The sequence below is a fragment of the Tamandua tetradactyla genome, chromosome 3 (genome assembly GCF_023851605.1).
Source record: "Tamandua tetradactyla isolate mTamTet1 chromosome 3, mTamTet1.pri, whole genome shotgun sequence".
Taxonomy (NCBI): Eukaryota; Metazoa; Chordata; class Mammalia; order Pilosa; family Myrmecophagidae; genus Tamandua; species Tamandua tetradactyla.
Genome location: NC_135329.1, coordinates 162,126,609 through 162,147,220, shown reverse-complemented (window position 1 = coordinate 162,147,220; position 20,612 = coordinate 162,126,609). Strand labels below are relative to the sequence as shown.

Here is a 20,612-nt window from a genome sequence, read left to right as displayed (position 1 = left end):
TTTATCTCAGTTAACTAAAAAATTAAAAATATGTGCATAAAATGATATAGGAAGACTGTCTTACAAAAAAGTAGGGGAAATGAGGAAAAAGTTATAATAAGAAATTATAAATAAATGAAAGTACCAGGTATAAAATTATATGCATGTGTTCAGTGATTCAAACTAATGTAAATATGTATATGGAAAGAATTTTGGCTGTGTTATATATTGGGATTATGTGTTTTTAAAAATAGCAGAACAGATTATGTTAGGCTGGGCATTGAATGTTACTTTACTGTTTCTAATTTCAAATTTTGGGTAAGATTTGTAATTTCCTTACAATAAAATATATATCTTTTAATTACTTTTTTTAAATTATGGTTTCAGAATGCCTTTTGAATAAGACCATTTGTTATCCTCAAATACTTATACTAATAGAGAATTGTTTGCATGATAATAGTTTTGATTTGCTAAAAAACTTGCCTTCATTACTATGTATTTATAATAACTTTAAAAAAATATTATCTTTCTACAATAATAAATCTCTATTGATTATTTAACTGCCTGAAATATTCTATATACACTACCAAATATGATTCTCATAATAAGTCTTTGAGGTGTGTATTATTATTATTATCCCATTATACTGGTGAGGAAACTACACTCCATGTTCTTAAAACATGTCTGAGGTCTCATAGCTAATGACTAGAGTACTTGGGTTTCCAATCCAGGACATCTGATCCCACAAACCTCAGACTTTTTTTTTTATTCTGGTAACATGTATATACAATGAGATGCACAAATTCTAAGTGTTCAGTCAGAAATGTTTTGATAAATGTATGTATCTGTATAACCATCATTTCATTATAGAATATTTCTACCATGCCACAAGTTTTCCTATGCTGACTTCAGTTAAACCTATTCCCTAGGGATAAACATTGCACTAATTTCTATTACCATAGATCAGTTTTGTCTTTTCTCGATATCTACAAAAATGGACTAAAAAATAATGTATTGCTGTCTAGCTTCTTTTGCTAACAAAATGGTTTTGAGTTTCACACATATCATACATATCAATAACACATGCGTAGCACTTTCTTTTTATTGCTGTTTAGTATTCTATCTTATGAATATACCACAGTTATTTATCAATTTATCCATTGATGGACATTCATGGTATTTTTAGTTCTCAGCTATTATACATAAAGGTGCTACATGCATTGTTGTGAAAGTCTTTTTGTGTATTTATGTTTACGTATCCCTGGGTAAATACCTAAAATGGAATTGCTGGATCATAGGCTAGGTCTATGTTTAACACAGTAAGAAATTGCCAAACTGCTTTCCAAAGTGATTATAAGATTTTACTTTCCACCAGCAGGGTGTGTTGTAGTTGCTTCACATTCTCACTCAATAGTGTCAGTATTTTTAATTTCAGTTATTTTAGTGAATGAGTTATGGCATCTCAATGAGTTTTTAATTTGCAATTCCCTAATGACTATGTTGGTCCATTTTTATGTGTTTATTGGTTATTCATATATTCTCTAATGAATTTCCTATTCAAGTCTGGTTCATTTTTATGTTTTTTTTTTTTTTTTTTTTGTCTTTTTATCATTAAGTTTTAGGAGTTCTTTATATACTCTTGGTACAAATTCTTTTCAGATATATGTATTACAAATATAGTCTCTTAGTATGTGGCTTGCCATTTCATTTTAAGACTGTTTATAGATTACTGGGAAGTTTTCAATTTTGATAAGCCATTGCATCATTTTTTGCAATATGTATAATGCTTTTTGGGCCATTTCTAAAAATATCTTGCTTACCCAAAGTTCATAAAGATATTTCCCTATGTTTCGTTTTTTAAAATGAAGGTTTTGTGTTCTTAGCTTCTACTTTTAATTCTATGGTCCATCTCAAATTATGTTTTATGTAGCATAAGTAGAGGTTAATTGCATTATTTTTTTCAAATATTTAGCTGGTTGTTTCAACATCATTCATCAAAAAGACTTTCTTTTTGCAATAAGTGTCTAAGCACATTTGTGGAAATTCAACTGCTCGTATATGGATATTTCTGAGTTTTCCAACATGGTCCAATTATTATCTATCTATCATTACATCAAAATGACTAGTGTTATAAGTTACTTTAATGTAAATTTGTTTCCCCCAACTTTGGTCTTCTCTTTCAAGATTATTTTTTCTACTTTAGGTCATTTATATCATTTTATAAATTTTTGACATAGCTTTTCAATTTCTACTAAAAAACATATTGCTCATATATAATATATTCAATAAAAGTACACTGATCTTATATCCTTTGACTTTACTAAATTCATTAGGTTTTGTTGATGCCTCAGGATTTTCTACATATAAAAATTGTGAAAACGACAGTTTTACTTCTTTATTCTAATATTTATTCTTTTTATTTCTTTTCCCGCCTACACACTAACTAAAAAATCTAATACTATGTTAAACAGGATGATGGAGTGAACAGCCTTGCCTTGTTCCCAGTCTTAAGGCTGAAGCCTTCAATAAAACACCCTTAATTATGATGTTAGCTACAGGTTTTATTTTTTTTTAAGTCCTTTTGAAGATAAGAAAGCTCCCTTCTGTCTAGTATGCTAAGCATTTTATCATCGAATTGGTGGAAATTTGATCTGTTTTTTTTTCCCTACATCTTTTGAGATGATATCTTTCCCTTATTCTTGCAATATGTTACATTGATTGTTTTTTTGTTAAACCAATCTTGTTTTCCTGGGATAAACCCTACCTGGTAATGAGCCATTGTATGTATTTATATATTTTGGGATCCAAGATTCAATTTGGATTTATTATGCTAAGGAGTATGGAGTCTATGTCACAAGAAATGCTGGTCTACAATTTTCAATTTTTCGTAGATAATACTAGTTTGAGTTGGGAAGTACTCCTTTATTCTCTAAATCCTGTAAGAGTTTATGTATATTTGGTAGTATCTCTTTCATAAATGTTTTATGGAACCTACCAGTTAACTCTCTGGGCCTGTATCTTACTTGCCAAATTATAAATTTGATATATAAAGCTTTTATATATACACACATTCACATTTTTTATTTCTTGGTTAGTTTAGGTAAATTGAATTCTTTGATATTTATAAATTTCATCTTAGTTTTGAAGCTTATGGCCATAATAGGTATATTTAATTCCTCTCTGTATATTTTTTCTAAATGTAGGATATGTAGTTACATTCACTGTTTTGATTCTGAAATGGGTAATTTGTGTTTGCTCTTATTTTGTACTTGATATGTCTTTTTAGAGGAGTATCAATTTTATTAATCTTATTGAAGAAACAACTTGTGGCTTTGTTAATGTTCTATTTCCAATTTCATTGCTTTTTATTCTTTATTACTTTTTACAGTCTTTGAATTTAAGTTGTTTTTATTCTAACATTTTAAGGTCAAAACTAAAAAGATAAAAACCTTTTTTATCTTTTCCTATAAGGATTTAAAGCTATAAATTTCTCTCTACACACTGCTTGAACTGTCTACAAATTTTGATATGTTTTATTTTACAGCTGTTCAGTTAAAAAAATTGAATTCTTGTGATTATTCTTTGAGCCAGCATTATGTAAAATGTCTTTCATTTCCAAATCTTTGGGTCATTCACAGCGAGATATATATATCTGGTGTTATCTTCAGTTTCGAAATTTACTGAGTCTTATTTTATCGGTGTCTGAGTCAATTAGATCAAAGTGGTGGGTAATGGTCCAATCAATTTTTTATAACTTGACTGACACTGGAAGGTCTACTTGTTCTATCAATTGGTGAAAACAGCATTATAATCTATAACATTGATTGTAGATTTGACTATTTCCCACTTTAATTATGTTAGAATTGCTTCAATTTTTAAATAGAACTATCATTAAATTATTTAGTCGTTTGGACTCTCTCTTTTTATGTCCAGTAATATATCTTGTCTTAAAAGTCTCCTTTAGGATATCCATATGGCTATACCAGCTTTCTTACACTTATTGTTGGCATGGTATATGTTTTTCCATTCTTTTCAGCTATAATTGTTATTATATTACAGATCGTTTCATTGTATTTATTCAGCTTGTATTTATTCAATTTGCAGAGCTTCTGAAATCTGAATGTTGATAATTTTCATTATATTTGGGGACCTTTCAGTCAGTGTTTTTTCTGCCTTACTTCTCTCTTCTTTTTTGTGATTTAATTTTACTTATATTACAATTCTCAATATTGCCCAACATATGATTGTGGCTATGTAATTTTATAATTATTATTGTCATCCTCACCATTTTCTTACTGATTTTCATTTGCTACTAATAGTACAAAATTTGAGAATTTGACTTAAAACACCAAATACATCAGAATTCCTGATTAGACTCATATACAGGGAATTTCAGGCAATTAACTGAAATAATTTTTCTGGTTTTACAGTAGATCACTTCTGCTTTTTGTCAGAACAACTTAATTCACCTGAGTTTCTCAGGAATTTGATATATAAAATATTAGTATTTCATAAAATGTGAGCCAAAACCTAGTAGTGGAGGAAAATTTCCAGTAACAATCAGCTTTCCAATCTTGATTATCAACTAATAATCATAATAGGCTAGTTGATCAAGCAAAGAAAATAGGGGTTTATTCTCCTGACCATGTAACAAAACTACATAAATAGTGAGGTTTTTTTTTAAATTTCGAAAAGAAGCTGTTTCAAAAAATTATTACAGGGCAAAAATTATTACAGGAACTATAACCATAAAAATAAGGTATAATGAATCATTTACAAATAAATAGGCCTTACAAAAAGACTGGATGTAATTATCCCTTCAAGTAAAATAACACATAAGACTCTTGATACATGAAAAAAAAATCATCATTAATCTTTATTTACAGAGAACTGCTTAAGAAAGATGTTTGAGATCTCTTATTTCATATCTCACTTTATACCATTAAAAAATAAAATCAGGTTAACAGGGAGAAATTTTCATCTGATGATTGGGAGTTCTTATTAAAATTTTAGTGTGAGCAACATCCAGTGAATAAAGTATAGTTATAAACATTTGGAGACAAACTGCGAAAAACAAAGAATGCCAAAATGAAGGCTAAAGAGTGGCAGTGACTATATTTGAAAAGGAGCCTAGTCAACCATACCTCAACTAATGCCAGGTTCTAATTTTATTTTTCAATCTTAATGCGATAACCACAGAAGTTGTATAAATATTAAATCACAATAACAAAATAATCTATTAATAATTGTAGCAGACTAAGATAGGCTTTTATCTAAATTTCAATTAAGAGCTTAAGAATTTCACAGAGCTCCTGGAAAGATAAAATGCCACCGAAAGCTAAAATGAAGGTCTCAGTAACAGCAGAATACTCTGGGGCAGGTCAGAGCTGTGGGACAATGTAGCATGATGGAAAGAAAGCTACAACAGGACATAGGGTCTTGGATTATAGTCCTGATTCCATCACTACTTAGATTTGTGACTCTGGGAAAGACACTAAAACTCTCTGGCCTAGGTTTTCTTAAAATAAGATGACAGTGTCGGTCCTCATAGACCACTATTTATTTTCCAGATTTTCTTTTTAAGTACACTAGTATTCTGAAATAATTTTAGGGTTACATGAAATCATAAGAAATAATGCAGAGAGATTGCATGTATCCTCCACCGAGTTTGCTTTTAAAGACAACACGTTGAAAAACCAGAGCACAAATTACAACCAGGATATTGACATTATTAGTCAAGATACAGAAGATTTTCATACGACAAGTATTCATACGGCTCTTTTGTGGCCACGCTCCCTTCTTTCCCACCTCACTCAATCTGCAACTCCTGGAAATCCTTAACCTGTTTCCTATTTCTATACTTTCGTACTTAACGAATGTGTAACCTTTGGGATTAACTTTGTTCACCCTATAACTCTGCAGTCATCCAAGTTGTTGCATATATGAAAAGCTCATTCCTTTTTATTTGTGAGTAATATTCCATGGACGGAGGACCCACAAATTGTTCAACCATCCATTCTTGAATGATATCTGGGTTGTTTCTAGATTTGGGGTCTTACGACTAAAGCTACCATGAATATTCAAGTTTAGGTTTTGTGTTCATTTCTCTGGGATAAATGCCCAAGTGGGCCATACAATAATTGCATGTTTATTTTTTTCAGTAAAACTATCAAACTGTTTACCTGAGTGACCGTACTATTTTAATAATATATGTAGATACATATTTTTGGTGCATGGTCCAGGAATTGAACTGGGGTCTCTCCCACGGAAGGCGAGCATTCCACCACTGAATCACCCATGTACTCATCCTTACCGCTTTATATCCCCACAAGTTATGAATGAGTGACCTAGTTTCTCCTGATCCTCACCAACATTTGGTGCTTCCACTATTTTTTATTGTAGTCATTCTGATAGTTGCGTAGTGATATCTCATTGTGATTTTAACTTTCATTTCCCTATTGGCTACTGATGTTGAACATATTTGCATGTGCTTGCTTGCAATCTGTATATCCACTTCCGTGAAATCCTGTCATGTCTTTTGCCTTTTATCTAAGGTGGCTAGAAACTTTTATATTTGAGTTCTGAGGGCTCCTGTAGATACTAGCCCTTTATGTAATATGCTTGTTCTTAAAGATTTTCTTCCAGTCTATAGCTGATCTTTGTAACTCCTGAACAAGGTCTTACACAGTAAAAAATATATATTTTTGATAAAATCTAATTTATTGTTTTTCTGCATTTTAAGGATACTGATTTAGAAGTCAAGTCAAAGAATGTTTTGGCAAGATACTAGATACTGAAGGTTCCTCTACTTTTTCTAAATGTTTTATAGTTGAAAATTTTACATTTAAGTTTGTGATGTTTCAGATTAATTTTTGTATAATGTGCAAGTTTTAGGTCAAGGTGTATTGGAGGTCTAATTACACCAGCAATACGTTGGAACACCTATCTTTCTTCCATTGAATAGCTTTTGCACCCTTGTCAGAAATCAGTTGCAGGCAGTGCAATGGTGGCTCAGTGGCAGAATTCTCACCTGCCATGCCAGAGACCCAGATTCAATTCCCGGTGCCTGCCCATGCAAAAAAAAAAAAAAAAAAAAAAAAATCAGTTGGGCATAATTATGTGGGTTGATTTCTGTATTCTCTATTTAGGTCCATTGATTAATTTCTCTATCTCCCCACCTAAACCTCACAGCTTTAATTACTATAGATAATATAATAAATAGGCTGCTTTCTCCCACTTTATTGGTCTTTTACAAAATTGTTTTAACTATTCTATTTTCTTTGCCTTTCCATATAAACTTTAGAATAACCTTACTTATATCTACGAAGAATCTTGCTATGATTTTGATAAGAATTAGTTAGATTTGTATGTCAAGTTGGGGAGAACTGACATTTTTAATATGTCGAGTTTTCCAACTCATAACATGCTATATCTGTCCATTTATTTATATCTTTATTCTTTTTTTAATCAGTGTTTTTTAGTTTTCCAATATGCAAATCCTAAGTGCATTTTACAACTTAGGTGAGATTTGCACCTAAGTATTTCATTTTTGAGCAGCTACAAATGTGGCACTCATGTTTATTGCCAGTGTACAACAATAAAATTGATTTGTTGGTATTTATCTTATACTCTACAGCATTGCTGAACTCATCTATTCATTCCAGGAGTTTTTTTTGTGGATTCTTTTAGAATTCTACATGCACAATCATGTCATCTGCAAATAACAAAATTTTTATTTTTTCCTTTATATCTATATGATTATTATTTTTTGGTCTTATTGCGATGGCTGTAACTTCCAGGTCATTTTTAATGAAGTATTCAGAGTGGAAATCATTGCCTTGTTCCCAATCTTTGGAAGAAAGCATTCTATCTTTCATCATTAAGTACATGTTATCAGTAGAGTTTTTGTTGAAGCTCTTTATAAAGGTGAGGAAGTCCCCTTGCTTTCCTATTTTTCTTTAAGTTTTTTTTACCATGAATGGTGTTGAATTTTGCAAATTGTTTTGTGTTGATTGAAAATGATCATGCAATTTTCTTCCTTAGCTTGTTAATATGTTTGTTAACATGCTCTCATTTTTTAATGTTTAACTACATTTGCATCTCTGGAATAAACCCCACATGGTCTTGTTGTGTAATTATTTATATTGCTGAATTATATTTGCTAGTTATTTTATTCGGAATTTTTGCATCTATATTTCTGAGGATATTGGCCTGTAGTTTTTTTTTTCTTTTAGACTTTATCTAGTTTTGGTGTCAGAAAAATATGTAGTTCATAAAATGAATTTAGAAGTTTTTCTGCCTCTTTATTTTCTGGAAAAGATTAGGTAGAATTGCTGTTAATATTTCATTAAACATTTTGCTGATTTATCCAGTGAAACCAAGTGGCTTTGCGATTTACATATGGGAGGTTTTATTACGAATTTGTTTTCCATAATAGTTATGAGGCTGTTCAAATTATTTAGTTAGCACTGGGTGGCTTGCAGTAGTTTTTTATTTTCAAGGAATTGTCCACTTCATCAAAGCTATCAAATTCATGTGTGCCCGGTTGCTTATAGCATGTTTTTATTATCTTGTGACATCTGCAAAATCTACAATGATATCCCACTTTCATTTCTGGTATTTATAATTTGTATCTGCCTTTATCAAAGAGAAACAAGCTTTTTGTTTCATATATTTACTGTATTTTTGTTTTCAATTTCATCCATTTCAGCTCTTGTTTCTGTTTTATTCCTTTCTCGTTCTTTCTTTGAATTTATTTTGACATTTTGTCCTTCTAGGTACTTGAGTTGGAAGTTCAGATTATTGATTTGAGACTTTTCTCTTTCCAAATGTATGCATTTAGTCATACATTTCTCTCTCAGCATTACTTTAAATGCATCACACAAATTTTAATTTAGTTCAATACTTTTTTTATTTCCTTTGAGACTTTCTCTTTGAGCCATGGACTACTTATAAGTATGCTGTTGATTCTCCAAATATTTCGAGATTTTCCTATTTTTCTTATTGATTTCTAGGTTGAAATCATTAGAGAACACACTTGGTAAGATTTCAAGTATATTATGTGTTAAATTCGTTTTCTAGCCCAGAGTATTGTTTATCTTAGTACATGTTCCATGAACATTTGCAAAGAACAAGCACTGTAAATTTGTTGTTGTAGTTTCCTATAACCTTTGATTAGAGCTAGATGGTGGCTAAAGTATTTTTGAGTTCTTTAAAACCTTTGCTGATTTTCTGCCTAGTTATTCTATCAATTATGGAGAAGGTGATGGTGAAGTCTCCAAAAACAATTATATATTTGTCTATTTGTACTTTCAATTCTATCAGTTCATGCTTTGCATATTTTGCAGCACTGTTGTTTGATCATATACATTTAAGATTGCTAAGTATACTTGGTGGGTTGACCCTTTTTTCATTATATAATATCCCTCTTTGTTCATGGTAATTTTCTTTGCTGTGAGATCTACTTTATATGATATTAATATAGTCGCTTCTTCTTTGCATTGTTTGTATGATATATTTCCATCCTTTTATGTTCAACCTGTCTATGTTAGGTATGTCATTATATTTATAGTGAGTTACTTGTGGACAACATATACCCAGGTATGTTTTCAATACACTGACAATCTCTAATTTTTGTTTTTAAATCATTGTATTTAGACCACTTACATTTAATGTAGTTACTGATATGTTAGGGCTTTAGTCTGGCAATTTATTTTTTAAGTGTTATTTCTCTCTGTTGTTCATTTCTCTCTTTTTATTTTCTTTGCATTTATGTAGGCTATTTGAACATTTTGTTATAAGGAATTTCTTTTTATTTTTATCTGTAATGTTCTTAAGTTTATAGTTTATGGTAACATATACTGTTTTTGTTTTTTTTTTTTTAGGTGGTTGCCCTCAGTTTATTTATAACTTAGTGCAATCTGCTAGTGCTGTCATTTTTCCAGTTTAAGTGAGATGTAGAAAACTTAACTTCCTTTACTTTCCTTCACCTTTCCCTGTTCATAATACAATTGCCTTAAATATTTCTCATACATAAAATGAAAGCACATCAAAACAATTTTTGCTTATACCATCAAACATATTTTAGGAAATTGAAGGTGTTCCCAAATTTTGCTTATCATGTTAGCTTTCTTCTTTATGTTCCAAGGTCCTTCTTTTATCATTTCCTTTAGGTTTAGAGAACTTCCTTTAGCCAATCTTTTACTGTGGATCTGTTGGTGGCAAATAACCTTAGTTTTCCTTCACTGAAGATTTTCTTTCTAATTTTGTACCAAATAAAACATTTCTTGCTTTAGTCTCACACAGAAATTGAAGTTTTAAAATACGAATGATCATCTATTTTCAACACCCTGCAATATTGACATTCCTTTGTTCTTCCTCATGCAGAAACATTTTTTAATTTGTACATTTAGTCATTATCATTGTACACTCTAGGCATTCTTAGATTACACCATCTCAGTCTTTATCATCTATCTTTTCTTCTGGTTTCACACGTGCCCCCAGCCCTCTTCCCTCTATCATTCTCACATTCAGCTTCATTCAGTGTACTGACATTATTGCACTACAATCAGATAGTATCGTATTATCCACTTCTGAATTTTTACAATCTGTCCTATTGTACAATCTGTATCTCTTCAGCTCCAATTTCCCAATCTCTACCTTATTTCTATCTCCTGATAACTGCTGCTGTTAATTGAAATTCTCCAGGTTCAAATGGATGAAAGAGGATTTTTTAAAAATTCTCTTTAATTCATGAATTATATTTTTGCTGGATATAAGATTCTCAGTTGGCCATTTCATTCTTTTAGCACTTGAGATATCTTATGCCACTTCCTTCCTGCTTCCATGCTTCCATGAAAAATACACTGTCAGTTTAATTGTTTTCTGCTATAGTTAATATGTTGTTTACCTCTCATTGTTTTTGAGATTTTTTTCTGTCTTTAGTTTCCAGAAGTTTGACATGATATGTATTAGTATGGATTTCTTTTGGTTTATTCTGTTTGGAGTTCATTTGCTTCTTGAATCTATAGATTTCTACCTTTTACCAAATTTTAGAAGTTTTCGTTATTATTTCTTTGAGTGCTTCTTTCTCTTGTCCTCCTAATACAATGTTACATACAAATGCAGATATTTTGCTATAGCTCCAGAGTTTTCTGAAGTTCTGCTTTGTTTTGGGGATGTGTGTGTGTGTGTGTGTGTGTGTGTGTGCGCACACATGTTTGTGTTGTGTGTGACCTATTTTCTCTGTGCTGTATAATTTATGTCTTCACTATTTGCTCTACTTTCTGGGTCACTATAATTTTTTCTCTTTTACCACCCCCCACCCCATTCTGCTATTGAGCTCATACGTTGAATTTTTTATCTCGTTATTGTATTTTCAGTCCTAAAATTGTCATTTGTTTATTCTTTATATCTTCTATTTGTTTGCTGTGCTTTATCTCTTTGCTAAGACTTTGTATTTTTTGTTTCAAATATGTCTGAAATTGTTTATTGAATTACTTTTATCATGGCTGCTTCAAACTCTTTGCCAGTACTTCTAATATCTCTGCCATCTCAGTTTTGAAATCTATTCTGTTTTTCACTTAATCTGAGATTTTCCTGTTTCTTGGAATGATGAGTGAATTTTCAGCTGAATCCTAGACATCTGGAGTATTAAGTTATGAGACTCTGGAAATTACTTAAACCTTCTGTTTTAGGTGGCTATCTCTGATGCCATTCCAGTAGGGGAAAGGACGCTAGGATGAAATCCCAATAAGAGAAGGACACTGGAGCAGGTCACAGTTATGGCTGCAATACAGCATAAGGAAAAGAATGCTACAATGGGTATCTAGGGTCCTAGATTGCAGACCTGATTCTGTAACTACACAATTTTATGACTTTGAGAAACATAATTAATCTCTCTGACTTTGTTTTTTTAAAATAAGAGGGAAAAGTTGGGCCAAATAGGCCATAATTCATTTTCCTGTTTAAATAATCTATGGTCTATTATTTAAAATGAGAATTAGAGAGAACGGCATATCAAAAATTACAGAGACATTTCAAATCAATTATATAAATAAAGTCATTAAAATTAGAGCTAATGAAATTTCAGTAATGAAGATAGTATAATGTAAATTTGAGAAAACATGTTCTCTTTGAGCTCATAAAGGTGATGCCAACTTGTAGTTAGAGAGATTTCTTGGACCCTTGCTTTACGGTGCCTGACTTCTATCTACCTACACCAGAATCAGTTGGTGAAATCACTAAATGTAGATTAGCTATTCTAATCTGGACCAAATAAGGACTTTTATTTGAAGTTAGACCCAAAATGCTATTTTAAACAGATTATTATGGAATAGTATGATTGTAAATCACTACTGCTAAGATTCAAGAAATTATTTCCAATCTTCCGAGAAAAGAAAGATAACATGCTATAGCCAAAGAGAATGACAGGTCAAACAAATTGAAATTCTGATAATTAAAACTACTCTTGTGAGGGCCATAAGTTTTGTCTTATACTTTTATGCAAGTTTTATAGAAAGCTTATATTTTAAAGGATCATATAAAAATTTGGATGGGGTCAATGAAGATAAAATGTGTGGCAAATATTTATAAGAAGGCTAATATTTATAATCAACTATGAACATTTCAAAGGCCCCCAATGAAGGTCTATCTCTATGGTAAGGCAAGAAAGGACACCTGAGTTTATTGCTTGATGCAAGTGATAAAAGGTGATTATATCTTGCCCATAGAAGATACTGAACAAATATCAACTTTAATCTTCTCCATCAAATAGAGAAAAATATCTTCAAATAATCATGTTAAGAAACACTTGAAACATGTAATTATAATGCATTCAATAAGAGTAAATTTCAAAAACAACTTGAACTTGACGTAAAACATCACATTATGCACAAATTATTGCTTTTATATGGATAAGCAGATTTTTCTGATGAGATGTTTCACAACATTCATAGAATGCCCTAAGAGTGTTATGAAATTAAAAAACACAGGTAATGGTTTGCTCAACTCTAAATTTTCCCACATTATCTTAATTGAAAAATCTATTGTTCGCCTCATATGAGTTACCTGACAAATGAAAAAGTCTTTGTCCTCAAGGAGCTTACAGAAGAAACCAGACAAATAAATAATGTAATAGTGACAGTAATATTAGTCCTGTGCTATTTTTGACAACAAGAAAAAATGGCAAATAAATGAAGCAAGTTATATTTCTTGTCTAAGCCAATAATGCTGTTGAGATTAGATGGTCTTCCATTTGAAGCCATCAAAGGTTGCAATGTATGCTTGGAATTCACATCTTACGTTTCAAAACAGAAACGTAGCCTAGGTCATGATTAGAATTAACTTGTGCTTATATTAAGACACAGAGATTTCCTTAAGATTCCAAATGATTAAAGAACTGTGGCAGGACTTAACTTGGGAATTTCCTAATCGCTTTTACTTGCTAAGAACATTATTCACATATTCACATGCAGATACACCACGTGTGCATGCACAAACACAATGCTATTACTTTTCAGTATAAGCTTTCTAGATAAAGAAAATTAAGAAATACATTTTCAAATTATTGGAGATATCTTAAGAAGTCTTTCAGTTTTATTTCCTGGAGTTTAGAGGATTCATTTTCATCAAATCCCTCATGTCTTGGAGAGGGGGGCACTAACTTTCGTTCACCATGGCTCTTTGTACTGCGGGCATATTAATTAATCATATTTGGTATAAAGGTAAAAATGTATTAAATGATTTTAAGACCAATAAATGCATAATATAAGCACATATGATGTTTTAAGAAACAATGTGCATGTGAACTTATGCCCATGAACATGAGAAGTTAGTTGAGGCTGAAATCTTGAAGCAAATTCTCATGACAGAATGAATCTATTAGTGAAGTTAAGTATTTGCAGGCTGTGTTCATTTCTAAATACTTTTAGTAATGCCGGAAACAAGACAATTCCTGGCTTATAAAACAGAGAAAAAACACCCTAAAACATCTGGCATACTTACACACTTTTCACTGTCAAATACATAGCACAAATGTTTATTTGACTCAGAATCTTTGCATATGAAAGTGAATATCCTCTTGTCTGTTTTATCATCTGCACAAAATGATATTCTGTGAAGCTGGCAATTATGCTGGACATCCTGTGAACACACATAGTAATAAACACTATTAGTTTTTCCATTTTTCCATTTTCTGAACAATCACCTGTCAAATTTTGCCTGTATAATTGTATAAACCCTAAATTTAAACAAATATGTAATGGAGATAGACCTCCTAGTTCAAGATTAAACTAAGATATTGCTTGCAATAGTACTTAGAATGACAGAAGCAAACTACAAAAGGATTAAAGGTTCATGGGCTTTCGGAGCTGCAAATATCTTAAGAGATCATTACTCTAAACCATGCAATTTTACATAAGACACTAAGGCTTAGAAAGATTAAGATACTTCCACAGGTTATATAAATTGAACTAGGATTCAAACCAGAATACTTTTCCTTTTATCTCATTTCTACTAACTGGCAGTAGGTTTAAACACTGCTCCATTTGCATACAATTTCACATAAAACCATTTCACCTGGAGTTTTCCTACTAACTAGTATCTCCATGTCTTCCTGGTTGCTCAAAGGCTCTTCTATCTATGAAGGTCACCCTTGCAATTTCTGCAGTTTTCTTCTCGGAGCATGGAATGAGAAACATCTACACATACAGCATCCAAAAAGCACTGAACCAAACCTACTAGTCAGTAGAAAGACAAATACTGCAACCCAGTACTTCTCCAGTGGATAAAAATAAACATTTTTTCCTTTATCATTTTCTAACTAGCTGATGCCAGGCTTTCAAAAAGCTTTTCATATATCTCTCAGTTGAGAAAATAATCTCATTTAAAAGGCCCCATAAAATTATGCAGGAAATAACAGCTTTAGGTAAAAGAAAGAGTTCAATGCATATCCATCTACTTATCACCTAGAATTACCAGTATAACACTTGCCACATTTGCATTTGTATCATGCATCTGTCTCTCTTTACATATGCATGTGCACTATTAGTTATTTTAAGTCTTTATATTTTAAAGACATGCCATTATTACGCTCTCAATTCAAAAGACTAAAGAAGTTCCCTCTATATATTGCATTTAATCACATTTGTGTTTTCTAAATATTTAAACTGTGTATCAATTAATGAAAAACATGAAACACTCCAAATCTTCAATACTGTGAGAATAGCTAGGTAGATTATAACATATAGAGTATGGTGTACGTATAAATTTGGTGATTTTTTTTAGCTTAGGAAGCATCATAGATAGACTCCAGCCAAAAAAGGTCAAGAACACATAAAAATGATACACAAATATATATTATCGGCCCTAAATATTTCAAAGTAGGTTTGACAAGGCTCAAACATTCAGATAAAAATGAAATTAATGATTAATTGGATACACACACACACACACACACACACACACACACACACACACATCAAAGCAGTTTCAGAATCTTTAAGGTTGAGAAGAAAGCTTTCAGCATAAAGAGGACTTAAAAATGACATGTTCTGGTTTGTACATTTGCCACTATATTTATTTGCTCTTATAAAGAAATGCAGGATCAGGATTATTTTGTTTCTGATTGCACGAAGTAAAAGTACACTTTGATTGTTTTCCCAGTTTACTGTCACTTGTAACCTATTGTTCCTTTGTAATTAACACTTGCCTAATGAAGTCACTTCAGTCAAGTAAGCATTCAGTAGGTGATGCTTCGCTTTCAACTGCCTCGTTTCCCAGCAAACTACACATAGCCTGCTCTGTGCTTGAATTTCCCTTCCACTATCGTTTCATTGCTCGCTTTCTCTCTTTTTCAGCCATTCCAACATTAGGTATTTTTGGTCAGCCATAATCAAAGAAGAGTCTCCGTTTATTTTTTTGTTATTTAACATTAAGGGTGGATTACGGGAGGCAATTAGACAGGATAGTTGTGGGAGGGCTTAAATTCATGACTTGGGAAGTTTGAAGGAATGTCATTGTTGTTTAATTTGAAATTGAACAATAACTGTGGGTGCATCCACAGAATAGTCCAGTTGTTCTCAATTTTGGAGACAAATTAAAAGCACAAATTTTCCACATTTAGAAATTCCAATTCCATATGCTAAAATGGGCCCTAAACCTTATTTTTGCAGACACCTCAGGGATTATTAACATAGGTGTTTCATGGACTACAAAATGGAAACCATTGCATAAAGCCACACGATTGTTTAATCTATCAGAATCCCTCAAACTTTAATCTGTTTATCACAGAGATTTTTCTTAAATTTTAGGTTTAGATGCAGTGAGCCTGAAATGGGGGCCCAGATTCTACACATCTAACAAGAGTCCAGGTGGTGCCTCCGGTTCGCAGACGAATGCTTGTGTGGCAAAATAAAACCAGGAGGTGGCATTTCCATACATGAAAGTATTAGTGGTGCCTGCAGGGGATAAATGCAAAGTTGTAGAACTGTGAAAAACACTTCCATCAGCTGTTGATTTGGATTTTCAAATTGCATTATTCAGTCAGTAATCATGCTAGAATGTTCCAGGAAAGTATTGACAACATGTATTTTTAACTGGGGCTGAATGTGAAACAATTTTTCCAAACTGCCTTTCATAGTTTTATCTGAATTACTAAAGCATAATTCTGAGGTACTGTGAATAAAGTAGATGTTAATGGTTTTGAACGCAGAATAGAATACATTTTAAAACATTTTTCTTGTATTTGCAGAGGGCAAAGGATCTTAAATACAAGAAGCTTAACTTTACATTGATTACATTTAAAGAAAATTAGAGCCAGTCCAGGACATCTTTATAAATAACATGAAGTTTTTATCTTCTTTCAGGCTCAGAGAACCACCCTCTATGCAGCACCTTCACAGAACATGAAAAAAGAAATAAACAAAATCTCCCTAAATACAAGTCTAAACACTGCTGAATACACTTAATAAAACTCTTAAATCCCAAACTCAGGCTGATTAAAAGAATGCTCAGAAAGCAATTCCTGAAGTTGCTCCCACCCCAAAGATTACTGAGTTTTAAACTGCCATTACCTAGAGGAACTAAAAGTTAAAAGCAAATTTGAAATATTCATTAAATAGAAATATACTTGCAATTAAAGTTTACAGTGCTTCTGACATTCAAAAACACGCTCAATTCAGAGATTAAAACTGCCTTACCTTTGTCTTGGGTTCTAAAATTTTTACTCCATAAATTGATATTTGCAACTCAACTTTAGGAATTTTCTGGCCTTCAGATTTCTTGATATGTCTTGCAAACTAAAAGTGGAAAAATTTTCATAAAATTATGATTCTGTTTCTACGGAAGATTAACACAAACAAATATACATCTGGGGTTTATATTCAGTTTGTACTTTCATTATATATGCTACATACATTTCATTATATGTGTTATGTTCTATTGCCATACATATATAATAGCATGAAGTATTTTATAAACATTCTATAGCTTTATAAATACATCAAAGTCACAGTAATCTATAATAATAATTTAATGATTTTCAGTAAGTTTTTAAAAACATGATATTTTAAAGTGCACTTCTTTCATGATATTTTAAAAATATATATATTCATACCAAACAGATGGAGAAAACTAAAAATTCTTTGAGGGATCATTAAAATAAATCTATTTATTTTTCTGTGGATCATTTGTTTTTAAACTGCTTTGAGAATTTGCAGTACACTAGCTGTTGGATATGTCATTTTAGTCATTTACAGATATTTATCTGGTCTGGTTCACTCAGCTACCAACCAACTCAATGAATAGAAAGAGAAAGATTGCCATACTCAAACTGAAGCAAAGGCATAGACTCAGATACAGAACTACAATCAGTGTAGACTCATCGATATAGGAAATCTCTTAAAAACAAAGTTTTCAATGTTTTCATAATATTTAATGTGACTTCTCATTAAATTAGTAAGTATATGTAAATGCTTACTATGTTCTATTATAAAATCTAAAAAGAAAATTCATGCACTATGTAGTTGTAGTCTCTGTCTCTCCTATAGTGTTGCCAGATTGTGCAAAAAAAAAGGAATCCAATAATATTTGAGTGTTAACTTATTAGCAGCTTTAAAAATCTTTTATTTGGAATATATATATATATATATATCCATGCACAGAGATACAAATGGGATCTCTCACCCCTCTTCTAGGGCCTCAAAATGTCATTTCTAGCATAGCAATTTTTCAGCATCATGCCAACCTCTCAAAATAGATTACATGTAGAGCAGGGTGTGGTTTCAAGGCTCTTTTATGTGTCCTATTTATTTGCATTGTACATTTCACACTAATTTGGTGCAGATGTGAATACACACAATATAGTTCATTCCAGGAGCAGAGAGTGGTTAAAAGTCTTTTTCTGTTCTCATGATTTGCAGTAACATGGGGGGGGGGGTAACATAATTAATGCATATATGAATGCCTTGAAGTGTCTGCTTGATATCCCAGGGGTATCATTTGTTTTATTCCATTTTGGGTGGTATAATTTTTCAGCTTGCTGTCTTCCCTGTTCTATGAATACAGGCAGTTGCTTTTTTCTTAAATAATAATCCAACACTTACATACTGCACATGAATTCAACTAACTTGTGCCACAGAATCTTTTTTGTCTTCAAGAAGCATGTTTTGCTTCACTGAAAATCTTTTAAAATTTTCCAGCTCTCTTCCCCCCAAAAATGGATTACTGTTTCTTTCCCTTCATAATCTCCTTCCCAAATTGATATAATTAAAACAATTTGGGGTTTTTGCATAAGAAGGTTTACAAAATAAATCAGCTGCTCTCCGTCTCCGTAAATGTATTTGAACGAACGAATTCCCATTGTTGGCTGCAGAGGCATTCTAAGCTTGTGTCCCACGTGCTGTGCTGTTGTTTCCAGAAACGATGATGGTTCCTGAAGCTTCCTCCACATCTGAACACAACCATTCCTGTGACCTTTGACAAGAATTGTGGGACCTTTCAGTTTCCAAAAACCTATCACAAAACAACCACTAATATTAACTTATCTGCTGAGTTATTTCTTTACTGCTAGGAAAAATAAGGAAAGGCAGAGGAGAGAGGGAGGGGCCAGGGTGGAGAATGGGAGGGGAGAAGGGGAGAGGGACTGGGAAGAGAGGGTGGGGCTAGAGGGTAGGAGGAAGGGCTGAGGTAAGAAGTAAAAAGGAAGAGAGTGAAAGAGGAAATAATGGGGTTCGGGGGAGAGCCATAAAATAACTGATCTAGGGTTTCTGCAACCTTTCTCTCCTTCATATCAGGACGAAGGAATTGTGCTTAAAGAAGCCTCAGAGAGCATCCAATCCCATTTCAAAGATGAGAAAACTAAGTCACAGGCAAGTTAATCATTTACCTTGGTCATAAAATGAATGTGTACCAATTAGGTCTAGAACCTAGTTTTGCAGATACCATTTTTTTTCATTGCCCATAACATTTTCTATATTTATACAATAAAATCCTAATTCTATTTTCATGTATGTCAAGTTTCATACTGGACATTGACTTTATTATTTGCACATATGCTGCAAAATTCTTGACTATGGCTCTGTTTGTTTAATCTATATTTTTTTTTTTGCAAGGGCAGGCACCGGGAATCAAACCCAGGTCTCGGCATGGCAGGTGAGAATTCTACCTGCTGAGCCACCATGGCCCGCCCTAATCCATATTTAAACAGAGTTTAATATTCCTTTTCCTGATTTTCTAATGTTTTCTAAAACATAAGCTTATTGTATTGTATAGTTTGCATGCTCCCTCCAATTATAAATCCTTTTCTGTACTTGTCAGACCTCCTAATTATTTCCCAAAATACTTCTTAATTAACATTTTTAAAAAAATGCTGATCCTTTTTTTCTACATGGCATTGTTTCTCTTTCTATTTTCTACTTGTATGTTATTAATGCTTGAAGTGACTTTTGTTTACAAATTTTCCAATTTGTGCTTCATTTCTTGATCATCTACAGAGTGTTCTACCATTAAAATTTGAACCAAATAAGCCAATAAAAATATTCAAAGGGAATGAAACAAGGATTCTGGAGGGTTTCTCAATATAATAAACGAGCAAACCAAGTTTGTATAACTATAGGACACTGGGGAAGGAAAAAGTATTACTTGAAATATTTAAGTACCTAATTAAATACATGTCACCTGTAAGTAGAACTACTAAAAAAAAAAGTTAAAGGGGCACAATTAAGTTTATAATGCCATCTTTTTATGATTTCCACCTATTTCTCAGAGGACTTTCTTTTTTTAAAGAAATATAATTATACAACTAATGGAATGCCCAATTAATTTATTACTTGGGAAAAAAAGGCAGGAAAGTTAATTAATTTATTACTTTGGGCCAATTACTCTCCGTCATTTCAGAAAGAGAATAAATTAAGCTATCATTCCTTTTTGGTGGCACTTTATATTTAAATTAACTTAATTGAAAGTATTCCTAATAATCATATGTGTAAATAAGCTGTCAATGAATATAATTATATTGAGCTCCAAACATTTAATTAACTAAACAACTGGTTATGAAGAAAAATCAGAGAAAATGAGGTCAAATGGACAAAGCGCTATGATGAAAATTAACAGGACTAGAAGCATCATTTTCATGA

At 31.9% G+C, this 20,612-nt stretch overlaps 1 protein-coding gene across 10 annotated transcripts in view; it reads right to left on the bottom strand.

Moving 5' to 3' along the window:
- GULP1 (GULP PTB domain containing engulfment adaptor 1) overlaps positions 1-20,612 on the bottom strand; it is a 296,264-nt gene that overhangs the window by 27,814 nt on the left and 247,838 nt on the right. For all 10 annotated transcript variants that reach the window (XM_077154398.1, XM_077154400.1, XM_077154396.1 and 7 more), the window contains 2 exons: positions 17,178-17,276; positions 13,984-14,121 (listed from right to left, as the gene is read on the bottom strand). In XM_077154398.1, the coding sequence (XP_077010513.1) occupies positions 13,984-14,121; positions 17,178-17,276 (237 nt within the window). The remainder of the gene's footprint in view (positions 1-13,983; positions 14,122-17,177; positions 17,277-20,612) is intronic.